This window comes from Coturnix japonica, chromosome 22, assembly GCF_001577835.2.
Source record: "Coturnix japonica isolate 7356 chromosome 22, Coturnix japonica 2.1, whole genome shotgun sequence".
Lineage (NCBI taxonomy): Eukaryota > Metazoa > Chordata > Aves > Galliformes > Phasianidae > Coturnix > Coturnix japonica.
The window spans coordinates 1,674,377-1,689,799 of NC_029537.1; the positions used below are offsets into that span (position 1 = coordinate 1,674,377).

General features: G+C 46.8%; 1 protein-coding gene across 4 annotated transcripts in view; it reads right to left on the reverse strand.

Annotated features, from left to right (window-relative positions):
• Nucleotides 1-422: 422 nt before the first annotated feature.
• DPYSL2 (dihydropyrimidinase like 2) overlaps nucleotides 423-15,423 on the reverse strand; it is a 40,758-nt gene continuing 25,757 nt past the window's right edge. For all 4 annotated transcript variants that reach the window (XM_015882954.1, XM_015882953.2, XM_015882952.2 and 1 more), the window contains 9 exons: nucleotides 14,847-14,927; nucleotides 14,341-14,409; nucleotides 10,986-11,106; nucleotides 8,285-8,441; nucleotides 8,013-8,154; nucleotides 7,719-7,889; nucleotides 4,924-5,103; nucleotides 3,770-3,935; nucleotides 423-3,355 (listed from right to left, as the gene is read on the reverse strand). In XM_015882954.1, the coding sequence (XP_015738440.1) occupies nucleotides 3,264-3,355; nucleotides 3,770-3,935; nucleotides 4,924-5,103; nucleotides 7,719-7,889; nucleotides 8,013-8,154; nucleotides 8,285-8,441; nucleotides 10,986-11,106; nucleotides 14,341-14,409; nucleotides 14,847-14,927 (1,179 nt within the window). In that variant the 3' untranslated portion in view covers nucleotides 423-3,263. The remainder of the gene's footprint in view (nucleotides 3,356-3,769; nucleotides 3,936-4,923; nucleotides 5,104-7,718; nucleotides 7,890-8,012; nucleotides 8,155-8,284; nucleotides 8,442-10,985; nucleotides 11,107-14,340; nucleotides 14,410-14,846; nucleotides 14,928-15,423) is intronic.

Below are 15,423 nucleotides of genomic sequence, written 5' to 3' on the forward strand. Positions count from 1 at the left end.
TGGCAAAACCCCACCTCCAGCCATACCCAGTGCCACCACCTCCATTATATCTATTGGACACAACCAATACCATTAGAAGCTTCACTGATGCTCTTCCAGTCAGGCCCATCGCTCCCCATTCCATTATCTGTGGGTAACTTCCATTGAAGGCTCTTTCTCCCTTCTCCACACCACTGCAAAGAGGGTTCAAATAGGAGGGCTGAGGATGTGGCAATAGTATGGGAAAGAAGCTGTTGGCTTCTTCACTATCACCTTCCAAGGAACCTTATCTTCTTCTGCAGTCTACCTTCCTCCTACTCAGGACCACGACCAGCCTATATTACAGCAATCCGAGAGCCCAGGCACTTCTTATCTGCTGAAGGCACCAGCCAAGGTGTGCAGTTACACAAACACATACAGCCTCGAGACACAGACGCACCTAGTGAAACAACAACATTTTGTCTTTATTAGGAGTTCCCATGGTAATATAACACAGAGTTCTTCAGGAATAAAACACAAGACTTGGGGTCGGGTGGTTTTTTTTGTTTTTTTTTTATGGTTTTTGGGTTTTTTTCCTTTTTTTTCTTCTTTTTTTTTTTTGCCATTGAGACAACGCTCAAGTATCAGCACTTCTTTTTGTCTACACACATGATCAGCTTTAGCACTTACAGCTCCTCCACTCATGGTTCACAATCACAAATCCAAGGGTTAAATCCAGCTAGTATTAAATCCTACTTATTTTATTATTATTATTATTATTTTTCATTATTATTTTATTTTTAGAGCTTCAAGTCACTGCGGTTAATTAATTAAGTCATTTTTTCTTTTCCTTTTTCTTTAAGCATTTACATAATGACATTCAGTAAACAGACACAAAGCGGACGAGCTCTCACAGGAAGAAACATACTTACACAGCCTGCAAAAAATCTCTTTTTTTGTGTGTTTTTTTCCTATATATTTTTTTCCTTTTACCTTTCCCAAGAACAAATTGAAATCCAAAAGTCATCACGAGTCAATGAAGGGAAAATAAAAGGAAGACTTAAGTGAATACTGAAGAGCCGCGTGTGTTTTGTAGAATCAACATGGATCCCAATTTCTTTCTTTCTCTCCCCAACTCGTTCAGGTTGGTTTTTAACATACAGGTGAAAACATAATTGAAGATAGCTGCAATATATATTATGCTCACAGATTACTTCACAAACAAAGTGCAAACTCTTATGCAAAACTAGCCACCCAAGGGTTAAACCTAGATATAAAAGGCATGGATGAGTATGGCAATGTCTGAGCTTTGATGTTCAAAGGGGCCTATGGGAATTGTGCTGGGAGGGGTTGGGTACCTACATTGCTCCCAGATCCTTCTCCAATCCCAGCGTTGCTAACTGCATCACAACAGATTTGGTGGTTTGCTTCTTAAAAGCCTTCATGCATATGGTTTCTCATTACAAGGACCTGTAAATGCCATTTAAGACAGTGCTCACAAACAGGGGAGACGAGGTCGATGCAGGTGGTGAAGGACAAGAAGAGAAAGCAGAAGATACAGCCAAGTGCCAAGGGGTACAAGAGAATGGAGGTAATGCTGTGTTAACTGCGGGTAGAAAAGCTCTCTGTGCTCAAAGACGGTCCAAGCCCTTGGGACCACCAAGCCCTCCAGCAAAGCAGAAGTGGGACTCTGTAACAGTGCAGATTTATGCTCTGTGTCCTGAAAACACAAGCCTCCAATACTAGGGCTAAAAGACTTCTAAGTGCTGGGTTTCGACAATCCTGAATTCATTGGAGAACCACTCCTACCCTCTGGTTTCTCAAACCTGAGGCACGTACCCAAGCAGGGGCAGGGCCTTCCAAAGAACATTTGCACAAAGGCAGATCCCTGAAGGAATGACAGGCTGTGAAATTCACACATGGATAAGAGATTCTCAGCTGCTGTTGACCCATCGAGCTGTTTGGAGGCTCCCAGTTACAACAGCTGGGCATCTGGACGCTAATTGGAATTGCTCAGGCATGCATCCAACATAGCAGCCTTCCAACGAGAGCTAAAGATAAGCTCTCAGACTTTTAAATAACCACTCTTTAATGGCCAGGAAAGGGGATGTGGCTGCTACAGAATTCTTTCAGGCAAAGCATTGCCCGTTGCCTACGGCCTTCTGCTTACTGACTGCCACCTATGGGAAATAAACCAGCTAAGAGCTCCTCCAGAGGCTCTGCCCAGCTCTGCAGCTGGTGTCCAGCCCTGGTGTTTGCACCAACTCAAGACCTACTATGCTGAAGTGAAGATCATAGCTTATGAACCTGTATGGCAATCTCCTATTGCAGCTAAGTGGGAAGAATGGGCTGGAATGATGCATCCTAGAAGCACCCAAAGTACCAAAGGGGCAGTGACACCAGTGAGGGGTTGGTAACTTGAATGAGGTTTGGGTAGGAGCAGGGAGAACTGGGAGATGCCCAGTTCTGAGATAAGGCTTTGTAAACATGATGAGACGAACGTATTAAAAACACACACAAAAACATTAAAAAGAAGGAAAAAAACTCCTCAAGGACCTCATTTGCAGCAGAATCAAGAAGGAAAAAAACAAAACAAAACACACACACAAAAAAAACCCAAACAGAACAAAAGTCTCCAACAGTTCCAGCTCACCCGATGGCGGGGTGCCATGTGCTCTATCAGCTCCTAGTGCTGGGTCCTGGTTCTCTCTCTTGGCAGCAGACAGCTGTGGCCTCAGAGGTGGTGATAAGGAATGGTTGGCAGACTGGGATTCATGGCCCTCCATGCTTGCCTAGCTACGCTGCTGGAACACAGAACCCTAAAGAACATCCAGTTTATAACCCTTGAACTACTCTTCTGCTTGACAGTGAGGGGGGGAAAAAAAAAAGCTATTTTTTTTAACATTTAAAATTTATTTATTCTTTTTTTTTTTCTTTTCCATCTGTGTCTTAAAAGGCAGCTCCTGGGAAATTCACTTTATCCTTCCTTTATTAAAAGAAAGATGCTGAATGGGACATAGGCCACATATCTCAAACATCCTCTTCACATTTACTTTAGCGTGTCAGAGGTGTCAAAAACAGGGTTGGCTGGTTTTCCTTTCAATGTGTAAGGGCTGACGGGGGGAAGTGAGAGGGGTTGGTGAAGATGAGGAGGGAATCTGAGGGGACCGAAAGAGGCGCATTACTTCAGCCCCCCCCCCCCATTGCCCGCAGTAACCATCACAGGCTCTAAAAGAATCAAAAAGGGTCTCCAGGTGCTCCCATCCCCTCCCCTGGTCCGCTGGGCGGGCGGAAGGGGTCGGTCCTTAACCCAAGCTGGTGATGTTGGCACGTCCGCCTGGCGGTGCCACGATGCGCTGGGTGGTGCGACGTGGGATGTTGTCATCGATCTGTGCGCCTGTGGGAGACACGGGAGGGATGCTGGGTTCACCACGGAGACTTTGTGAAATGGAAAGGGATCTGGAACAGGTTGCCCTGTCCCTACAGACCCCCGTGGATGGGGCTCTGAGCACTTGATTGAGCTCTGCTTGTTCCTATTCACTGCAGAGGAGCTGGATCATACAGCCTTCTTTCCAGCTCAAACCATTATATGAGCAAAGGTTTCCAGTGCCTTAATTTTGCTCAGATCTGCTCTGCATTAATACTACCACACTGAACACAGGCACACAGCCCTTTGCAGATAAGAACTGGCTGAATGCTTTTCCCTTTACAAGCCCCTCACTGTCTCCAGCTTTTCTTGTTGCTGAGCAAATAAACAGCAAATAAGCAAATAAACAGGGCTCTATGAGAGCTCCTACACAAGAATACGTACCAGACAAGCTAAAGCCAGACTGGTGCAGGTTCCTCACGGGTGGAGCTTGCTGTTTGGCAGGAGATGTTTTAGCTGAAGATGCAGGAGTGACCGTCTTCGGCGTCACCGACACTTCACAGACCGGCCCATCATAGAGACCTCGAGGCACACCCCGCAGCTCAGCCAGCTACAACACACAGCAACAGGGAGCTTCAGGGTCAGACAGCCTTCAGAACGGCCCTAAACAGCTGGCCAGATGTTGCTAAGCCAAAGATGCACATCAAGATTCATCTCCAGTAAGAGGATTTGAAACTAAACAGTATCTTCTTTCCTCTCCATTCTTTCTGTTCCCCTATCCCCCCTTCCTTTCCCTTTCCTTTTTCCTTCCTTCCCCCTTCCCTTTTCCCTTTTCCCTTCCTGTTCCCTTTGTTTCCCCTTCCTTCCCTTTTCCCATCTCCCCTTCCTTTTCTCTTCCCCTCTCCTTTCCTTTTCCCCTTCCAGATTACCTACAGCCAGCAAACTGAAACAGCTCTGGTTTTGTCCACGAGAGGGCAATACTTCAGACTCAGAAACCTGACTTTATCTGGAAATAAACCTTCTCAAATCCCCCTCCAGTTCATTTGCAGCTGATTTCAGCATCAGCTTTTCACCAACTAAAGGCATTTCAGAAGGCAGTCTGTTTGGAACGGGTGTCTTTTAGCCTCTTAGAAATAGAAACGTTCCCACTTTTAAGCAGTCGTGGGCTGTGCCGGTGACTCACCAGTCACCAGACAAGAGCATCTGATTGTACCTGACAGAAGGGAAAGGAGCATCTTTAGCAACAAATCAGAATGCTAAACTGCTGCTGCTGGAAGGTTTGATGCATAAATGCTATCAGTATCAGCACATTCTCTTGGTAACATGCAGACTGACTCAAATCCAATCCAGACAGCTCAGGGGTCTCTAAGACAGCAAAGAATTACAAAGCAAAAGGAACAAAAATTTGCAGAAAACCCAAACTGAAGTCCAAGTAGTGACTCAAGTGAACAGCAGAAATGAAAGAGGAATGAGCTACGCATGGCTCCTATCCAGGCAACGTTTCCTCTTGCAAAGTGCACGCATTGAGCCAGGGACAGCCTCTGCTTTCCACCCACTTCAAACTGGGGAGTTCCAATGGGACAGCTGCTTGCACTCACCCTGCTCCTTGCTTTGATGCGCTTGTAAACGAAGTCAGGGAATGGTTTCCTGGGGATATACCGCCCAGATCCCTCCGTTACATGGAGATTCCCATCCTCCAGCACAATCTTCCCTTGGCTGATAACCACCAGGGGAGACCCACGGCACTCCATGCCTTCAAAGATATTGTACTCCAGAGACTAGAACAGACAAAGAGACAACATGAGGCAAACATTCATGCCAGCAAAGGCCAGTAATCAACAGTCATGCTAATTCCTCAAGGCCTGGAAGCAAATCCAATAGCATTTACTTCAGCTGTACAAGCAGTGGTTCAATAGAATTCACTTTAAATGAGAGAACTTTCAAGCATACCTGGTTGAAATGGATGCTGGCAGATGCCTTCTCTGCACTGCATGGGACTTAAGAGCCAAATTAAGTTTTATCTGAGTTTCATATGAAAAATGATGATGATTTTGAAAGTCTGTACTTGGAACCAGAGTTTCGGTTGATGGGTCAGGGACCAGGACAATCTTTTTACTCTAATGGGATTGCTCATCCTCAATTAATAGGATTTGAAACATAACACCATGGAAAAAAAAAGAGAAGTTTTAAAGGAATTGCTGGTAGATGTCCCACCCAGGAAGTGTCCTGGAAGGAGATGCACTACAAGATGCTATTTGGGGACTCTTACTCAGGCAACCAGCTCAGAGAGGAATCCAAGTCTTTTTCACTGAGTTAATGATGGAGTTGGACCTTGAAGTGTGTTATAAGTATGGGTAGACCTGACTGCAGATTTACAATTAACCAGCATGGTGGTTAAACCGCCAGCAAACCAGTTCCAGTATGAAAAAAGTTGTGGTGGCAAAGGAGGAGGCTTGGTTAGAAACTTATGAGTTAGGTTGTTCCAAGAACAACACCATCTCTCCCTCCAGCTCCTAACGTTTCCTTGCCAGTCAGTGCCAACAGCAGTGTGAATTCTTGGAAAAATGTTTGCATGTTGCTCCAGCATTAAAAAATGTAACCATCATCCGATGCCACATAATCAGTATGTCTCCTTGCATCGTGGCAACGGCTCTGCCTGACTTTCAAAGGGCTTTTGTTTTATCCTTGTGATCTAAATAGGATGCCTTGACTCTATGGGCATCGCTTCTCTACGTTTCTTCTTTTACAGTGTGTGAGATGCATTGCAGGAGCTGCAGTGGAGATCTGCAGCCTTCAGCCCACAAATCATTTCTGAGGAGCAGCCTGAAGATCATACAATCATGGAATCATTAAGGTTGGAAAAGACCATGAAGATCATCTATGTCTGGTGGTCCTTCAGCCTAGCCCAGATATATGGCAAAATCAGGTGGTATTGAGCAGTTGATCCTGATTGTGCTGGAGAACATCTGCAAAAGATACCTGAATTTTTTGTTAGGAAATGTTGAAGGCTTTGCTTCCTAAAGACAACACCCATTTAAAATGCAGTGGCTGTCAAATATTCAATCCAGCTCTCAGAGCTTCTCAGACTCAGGTTTAGTCCACTAAATCCAGCACTCTGTACATGGGCAAGTCTTCTCTCTCCAGATTGAACGTGATGAGTCTGGAAGAACCACAAAAGCAACCAAACTTCTCAGTCTGGATGCCTGTGTTAGACGTTACGCACAGGTAAAAATGAATCCAGGCCATCTGTGCCCAATTCTGACACAGATTTAAGTCACAGGAAAGCAAACCAAACCTTATATATACATATATATATATAAAAGGGTTCTTTGTGAATGCGCCCAGGGACCCAAGTGTAGAAGAAAATTTTGCTCCTTCAGCTCCGGAGTGAATGGAAGCATTCATGGAAAAAAAAAGAACAAGGAGTTTTGTTTTGGTTTTGTTTTTCCAGGGAAACATTCCATAGGTTCATCGCCAGCAGTGAAACAAGTTGTCAACAAATGCAAACAGGGGTTGCTTTCTCTGAGACAGAGCTCAAATGTCACAGGGAGACTCCAACCGGTCCTCTGTGCAGGGACATTTCATGCAGGGTGGGATGGTTCTTGCAATGCAGGAGCCAGGTGTGAGGTCTGTGAGCCACAAACCTCCATCAGTGCCACCATAAAGAGACAAGGGAAGGGCTGCTTAGTTGGGGAGCTGCCCTGTTCTTCTGTGCCAGCTAATGTTAGGATGAGCATCAGGAAAATCACGTCTGGCTCCACTCAGCTAATGGTCCCTGCTGTGGGTTTTTCTCAATTTCCCTCCTCCTCAAGGATATTCACCAACTTCAGGACCTCCATCACACCACTAATCCTGCTTCTCAATGCTGTCAAGGTGCAGGACATCTGCAATCAAAGCCTGAACGCAGCCAGAAGCCTGCAGCAATCAGAGACAGAATAGTGCACAATGTACATCTACTCAGGCTCATTGACCTGGATCAGATCTCCAGAAAAGAAGTCTGGCAGCTGATGTTCCTCACTGGGAAAGGCACAGTCTTCATTCCCACTGCTACTGAGCCAAAAGGTCATCAGTGGCACGTTGTGATGTGTGGCCTTTTGATGCTTTTTAAAAGATTCAAAGAGCTTTCTGAGTGCTCAGATCCACACGTCCAACACTCAGCAGCTCTTTGCTCCAAGGGGAATATCTGGGTGTCCATGTGATTTCAGCTTTGGATTTAAACACAGCTGAGCTGTACTGGGTGCAAGACCAGTAAGTGCTTGGGGCAAAGGTTTAAAGAAAAATAAATGAAGTAAAAAAGCCCTCAGTTGTCATAGGCTCTGATTCCTATCAGTGCAGTCTGAAGAAGGGAGAACAAAACACATGGGAGAAATCACATCATAGAAAACATCCTTACTATGTTATGGGTCTTGGCAGAGATTGTCTTGACGCTGTCAGGATCCCAGATAACCAAATCAGCATCAGAGCCCACTGCGATACGGCCCTTCCGTGGGTACAGGTTAAAGATTTTAGCAGCATTTGTGCTGGTCACAGCCACAAACTGGTTCTCATCCATCTTTCCAGTCACCTGTGAAGAGAAGGAAGGAAGCACTGCATCAGCCAGCATGGGACCACTATGGAAACCAGCCCTAGGACTCATAAGAGCTCCTTCTCCAGCCATAATACAACCAGCCAGTGATGTGTGACATACCACAGCCTTGTCCCAGATGATGGACATCCTCTCCTCAGTCCCATTGGTTCCCTCAGGGATTAAGGTAAAGTTGTCCTTCCCAACAGCTTTCTGAGCAGTGTTGAAGGTGCAGTGGGCACTGCCAGTAACTTGGAGGTCCCCACTGGGAAAAGATAATGACAGACGGGTTTAGTGTTGTCACAGCCCTTTGCTAGCTGACAAGACCCACTATTATTAATTGCTCATCTCATGATGAGACACATCTTGCAATGAACACAAAGAGCTCTGCTCACCAGGACAGCAGTGAGTTGAGGAAATCAGGAGTGGTTGGGTCAGGACTCAGTGGTGGGGAAGTGACAAAAGCAGCTGCCTTCGCCCAATTCTTGCTCCAATAATGAGATCCATCAGTACCCAAGCTGGCTGTGATGGGCTCCCCATACACCACAGTGCCTACAAGACAGGAATACAGGCAAACCCACTGTAATTGCTAAGCAATGTGCATCTCTAACCTGGCTTCCAGAAGCAAAGAAACCTTCTAAAAACAAACGTTTCCAAACCTTTGCATTCCTGAGTTAATAATAAAGATATTGCTACAGATAAAAGCACGGAGCAGCAAAAGGTGCCTGTAGTATTTTTATAGGCATATATGCAATAAAGACCTAACAAGGCTGGATTTATTGAAGCAGGTTCTGTGCACAGATCAGAGAAAACTCATGTTAGAAAAGCTTACTGTCTGAAGAGAAAGCACATCATTGAGAGGAAGTATCAGTGTTTCTAGTTCCTAAATGAAGCTCAGGAAAACTGATTCCCCCAATGGTTCAGGGTAAATCTGTGGCAGAACCAGGAAATGAGATCAGATCTTCTGATCTCTCTGTCCAGTGCATTGACCACCAGTGCACCCTTTCTCTTCATTAGCATTTCTGGAACCACATGAAGGAAGAGCTGATCAGTTAAGGCCACGATTCTTTGCATGTTGGAATACAGCAGCACATCTGCACACCAAGCAGATGCAAGATGCTACGACTTCAAAAGCAGCGCAGGCTGCAGCCCCACGGGTCTGCTCACCAAATGAAACCCTCCCAAAATCCCTGCAAAGCTCCTGTCCATCTGGCTTCTGAGTCCACACACCCCATGCATTCACAACAGCCTGCAAAGCCTGATAAGTCAGAACCAAGACAACCAAAGAATGGGTCAGCAGGGTCTTACACAGCTCACCATGTGGAGCATAGAAATATGGCCTTCCACCATAGTGTCCCAGGGAAAGAGTGCATCAGCTGAGAATGAACAATACATAAAGTGCCTTCATACTGCTTCCAGAACCACAGTGACACTAGAGGGGTGGGATTAGTTTGATCAGAGGGGATCCACCAGCAGAGGAAGGGGCTGCCTGACATCGCCAAATAGAGTCGTGAAACCATCACAAGGCAAAAAACACAAACTGTCTCTAAATAGGAAGCCTGTTGTGGGCCAGGACATTGGGAGGATTGTTCTGCAGAGAATGAGCTCCAAGATCTGCCAGCGATGGAGTCTGTGGGGAATCTCCTCCATACAAATGCCATTGGGAGCATCTGGCTTTAAATAACAGCCGTTCTTTTCCATCCAGCAAATCAATTCTGTTCTGTTTTTGCTTTGGATAGTCCTCAGCTATGTTTCCTCTGTTGCTTGGGAGGGCAAGGATGATGTGTGTGGCCCTCCTGAGCTATCCAGCTGGGTAATTGCACAGCATTTAAATTGAATTATTTGAAAATGGTGTGCCATTTATACCCCTAATTCTCCTTATAAGGAGAAAACGCAGTCCAAAGTCAGCTTCCCTGGCCTATAGGATTAAGTTGCACAGACACATCAAGTTGTTTTTGGGGGTAACACAACATGCAGCCACTTTGCCATGTCAACACATCTTCTCATTTCAGTGTGATCTCCACTATAATGGAGCTCAGAGGGGGAAGTTCATCCAAAACAGCTTGAACTGCTTTCCACATCATGAACAGGGAGAGATGCTTTGGAGATCAGTCCCTTTACCAGCTCTGAACTCTCTGAACAGGAATCATGGGATCAAAACACTTCTGAGCTAACACACACACACAAGCACATGAGTCTGTTTGCTGCAGCAGGAAATCAGCTCCTCGAGCACCAAGCACCCAGATGGAAAGTGATGTCATCTGTGTATCTATTCAGGCTTACTGAGACTGCATACGATTAAACACAACCCTTCCAAGGAAAGGAAGGGAATCATCACCCCTCCTGCTTACTCACCCACCCAGAACCACTTTAAATAGAAATGAAGGGTTTAGTCACAGAAGAAGGGAGACAGACACTCACTGTGCTCTGAAGCCTTTGCTTCTTGGAGGCAAGGCAGCAGAGACAGGACATGAAGGAGCTCCTGCACCACTCAGAGCAGCACAGCTCCCTCATGGACCTCATGAAGCAGCACTCAAGGTCTGGGTCCTTCCTGCAGCATCCTTAGTGGTGACAGGACTACAGAACCCAATTCCTGCTTGGATGCCAGGCTGGGAGTTACAGCACCAGGAGCATCTATTTCACCAGCAAAGAGCTGGAACTGGTAACTACTCCAACCAACTCCAAGAGGGCCCATGAGTCACAGAGCTCCACCAGGACTCCTAGCATCACTTCTGACCCCAGCAGAAAGCAGTAAGGGAAGAGCACGGGAGCTGGAGGGAGGAGACAGTTTGCAGTCTCCATGGAGATTTATCAAGCAGGGAATTACTCTGTGATAACATGAAGGCACACAGCTCAGTGTAGTGGGATGGGTGCGAAGAGGCTGAACAGCAAAAACAGCTTCTAGCACTGCTAACAGTCCCTGAATATTTCTCTGCAGGAGATGAGACAGAAGCAGTTGCTCGGGGACCTTTTGAACAACAGCCTGGACAGTAAAGCTGGAAAAAGAAACTCCTCCTGTAGGGGTGAAGCTTATGTTGGCAAGGAGTTGCACAGAATGAGCTAATAGGTTGCTTCCATCCAAAGGCAATAACTTACCCTTTTTCCTGGCTTGAGCAATGATATCAGCAGCACTTTTGCTCATCACCTTGGTGATATACAGAGGGCAGTTGGTTTGGTTGGCGATGGTGATTGCTCGGTTCACAGCTTCTGCCTCCACCTGAGAAACAAAGTCAGCAAATTAACAGGATCCCTGCATGACAGCATAACCCATTCTCCTTGTAGGGGAAATCGGGGTGTGCAGGAGCGAGGTGAACTTGCACCTCTCCAAATCTGAGCCAGAAAAATGCACCGTGTAATCAGGATAATTAAGATGGCATCAAGCTACACTCCCCTCTCATTACTCCCTTTCCTCCCAGGCTGCTTCTGAATCTCATTGCAAGCAGGCTAAGTCCTAGAGCAACCCTCCAGGTGCTTGGGGTCAGTATGGTTAAGCCCCTCCCTTAACCTAAGCAAAAATAAGCAACTAAATGTTAGCTCAGCAGAACTATTCATGTTCCAGCCCACACGGAAGAGAGATGCTGTAGCCACATAGTCTGGTAAGCCACGTTTGCAAGCGAGCCTTCTAAATTGTACCCTCCACTACGATATCTGGCTTGGGATCTGACAGAGCGTGAACCACCCCATAAATCAACTACTTTGATACTTGTAGGGGGAGCCTGAGCAAGGCTGAGGCACTACGTCCTATCTGCTCTGAGAATGAATGCAATCAGGACTTTCCCAAGTCACGTATCCTAATCAAAGCAGTCCAGCTGACAAATGTAATGAGAAGAACTCTTATAATGCCTACTGCTATGAAGAGCTGCAATGCCATGGACATCTTCCATGCAAACAAAGGACAATGAAACCCAGAGCCTCAGGCCACACTCAGCCAACCACCATCAGGTGGACCTGATGGACCCGGCAGCTGAACTTGGCACAACCAGCTCCCCAAACCCAGCAGGGTTAAAGGGGTACAGCCCAGGCCTATCACCACTCGAGGGCTGGTGACAACCCTCCCCAGGGAGCGTTGCTGCCAGAACAGGGACATTTCTGCCCTAAGAGGGACGGGCTGCAAGGAAGGCTTGTTTTCTTCTCAAGGTTCCACTGGATCGTGCCACAGTCAGCAGCAAGAAAAGGGAGGCTGAAAGGAAGAGAAAAGAAAAGCTCGATTGTCCCTCCTGAGAGGCAAAGAGCAACGTCAGATGGGCTGATGTTCCCAATGGCCATCAGTCTGCAGGCACACGCACTGCCCCTCTGCTGCAGCACTCGCATTTCCACCCTGTGCTTCAGTTTCCTCACTTACAAACAGGGATAAAACAACGCCCAGCTCCGCAGCTCTGAACCAAAATGCCTCCAAGCAGCTGCAGAGGATCATTTCTGCCCAGAAGAAAACGAGGCTGCTGAATTCCTGCCTTGTGCCCAGATGCTATGGTGACAGGCACATAACAATAACCCAGCCACTAGTCCAAAGGGGAATGTTTGCAATTACCAGCATGCATCAGAAGCCCTAACACAGCAGTTCTCTTGGAAGAAAAAATAAAAGAAGAAGAAGGAAAAAAAAAAGAAGACAGACATTTCCTGGAGCACTTGGACCGCTCGGGCTTTTGGCGTTCTTGTGGCTGAAACAGAAATAGCAAAAAGAAATGATGGATCCCCCTCAAAAGTCATCACAGAACGATCCGCTCTGTGAGCAGGGGGGTGCAGGAAGTGATGGGTTGATGCTGCCTTAGGACAGGGGTGGCTTTATAGAGGATGTCACCAGAGCCAGCGGTGAAATGCAAAGCTCTGTTTGTGCTTTCTGCCCGACCTGCAGGCTCACAGGGGATGAAGGACGTGGCCTCCATCAGCCAACATCAACAGCGCTGCGTGGTTCGAAAAACACAACGGGGGAAAAAGGAGGGGAGGGAACCAGATGACATCGTTTCCTGCTCTGTTTCCTATGACTTTAAAGGAGGAGAATGTGGGCTGAGAGCTTCCACCCTGCGCAGACGGCACAGCTGAGCTCAGAGCTGCCCAGCTGCTGGGCCATGTGTCCTGGGGCAGCCCTCCTCACCCCAGCACCACCAACACATTCCTGCACAGTGCAGGAGACAGATGGAGCCCCAAACCCCAGCCAGGAGAGCACACAGTTCATGCTTTGAAGCTCCTGCTCTGCTAATGACGGTCTTTGAAGCAGCCAGACGAGTCTGAGCTAATTTGATGAGATAGGAGCAGCCTTTCCTTAAGTCCACAGCAGTTATGGGGTGCTCCACAGATGAGACCTTAAGTGTCAAGTCGGCATCTGTTCCTGCTCTCCTGATGCAAGGCAAGAAGTATGTCCCATTGAAAATAAGGCAGGGGTGGGCGGAAGGCTCAGTGTGTTCACTCACCAACTTCCAGGAAGCAAGAAACCCAGCTCCTGGGGCCAAGGAGACTCAGCCCAAGCTGAGAGTGTTCCCTTCACTCTGCCTGAAGCAGCTGAATGATTTATGTTCCTACTGAAAACGCCGCTGGATGCTGCTTGTCTGAACCAAGGGGTGGAAACTGAGGGAGCGTGAGGGCACGTGCGGATGATCTCACACATGCAGCTTCCAGCAGGACCACATCTGGCAGGCAGCACAGCCCCGTTTATCTTGGGGGAACAGAGATAAATTACGGTGTGTAAATACATGGGTGGATATCCCAAACCTAGAATGCCACGGTGAGGTACTGAGCTCAGAGATACTGAAAGAAGGGAAATGAAGAACCAGACTGAAAGGGCAAGCTGTGAGGTTCTTTCCTGCTCTTCAGGTTCATTAAAGACTTAGAGGAAGTGAGATAAATGGGATTAGGGTGCTCAGCCCCAGTGAAGATGAGGGGTTAGGTGTGCTGAAGCACTAGCCTAGGACCTGAGACTCAGCTCCCCACTCTGGTACACATTTCTGTGCCTTCAGTACATCATTTGGGCCTCATGGTAAAGAAAAGAAATAAAAGTCCACCAAGTACAAAAGAACATTCATCTAACAGTGAAATGCAGCAGAAGATACCAGTGCCTAAAACAATGTCACTCTGCTTTAGGTACCTGATGTGAAAGCAGCACCTTCCCAGACCCTCCTCAGTAACCAACAGAAAGAGATGAGCATTTCCAGAGGGTGAATTAAACCTTAGAATGGAAGAATTGCTCCCTGAAGGTGCTCTGACCCCCAGCTGAGAGGCTCCCTCAATTTCTCACAAGTATCCACTGTAGTTAAGCCTCTAAAATGGAGCAGTTACTGCTTATTCAGCAGGAGTTAGTCCCTAGAAGAGTCCTTGCCTCCTCCCTTATCCCATTTAGCAATACTGTTCATAGCCAGGATGAAATCCTGCTCCTGGCCGCATCCATCCCAATAGGAGCTACCCAATGGCAGTGCAAAAATGGTTCAAGCTGGGGGAGTAAAGGCAAAAGCATCCTCACCTCTTCAGGTCTGCTCAACACGTGCCCTTCAGGGCCTGTGATTCCCAGCTCCAGGATCCTTTGCTGCTCCTAAGGCAGATGAAGAAAAAGCAGGAAAAAAAAAAAAAAAGATTTAAAGCAATGTGCATTATTCTTGCAGCAAACACAGCTGTTTGAAAGAGGTACAAGCAAGATCCTGAGCATCTGTCTTAGTGGTCACATGGGGCTTTGCATGAGGGCCGTAGAACCAGAGTCCTGTCCAATATCCACTGCTGAGAATAACCAGAGCTCTACAACAGCCCTGCTGATTTGCTCACAGGAGGTCAGGGAAGCCTTGTATATTAATTTACTTCACATTGGGTTCACAGTCCCCTCAGCTTTCACTGCTCATTCATATCTATTAAATGGTTTCTCTATGATGTCAAAAAACAGCATCTCAAAGAGATCCTGGTTGCAAAGAGGGATGTTAAGTTTAAACCTCTCCCAGCAGTTTGAAGTTGACAATCCACAGAATAAACAGAACATACCTCGGCAATGATGTCACCATTCTCAGCATGCACTTGAGCTGTGGCACCAATATCCCGGATAACACTCAGGACCTCATAGATCTGAAAGGAGGAGAATTCACATAACAACATACACAAGGTCTGTGGTCTACAGCTGTATATTTGACCTCCTTTAGCACACAGAATTTATCATAATGGAGAAGAGAGGAGCGTGATTTCCCACCCTGCAATGAGTTTGAGAGGCCTCAGGTTGACTAACCCACAACTGATGCTTGCTCTGTTAATGGCCGCTCATTAAAATGCTCACCAGAGTCATTAGAGGTAACTGTCATCCACCACTGCCTCCCACATGGTTCCAAATGACTCCCAGGCATTCCTCTCCTCCCACCACATTTAGAAATATAAACTATCCGTCTCAACAATTAGCCATGCTCAGATGGATCCACTGGAAGGGCAAACAGGAGGGCAGTTCCTTTCTAAGGTCCTAGTGGTTCCAACACTACAGCCCCAAACCCACTTTCCGGACCAGGATGTGTTTGTAAAGTGAAATTCATGCCAGAGATCTCATTGTCCTGCCCTGTGTTGATGCAATAAGGAG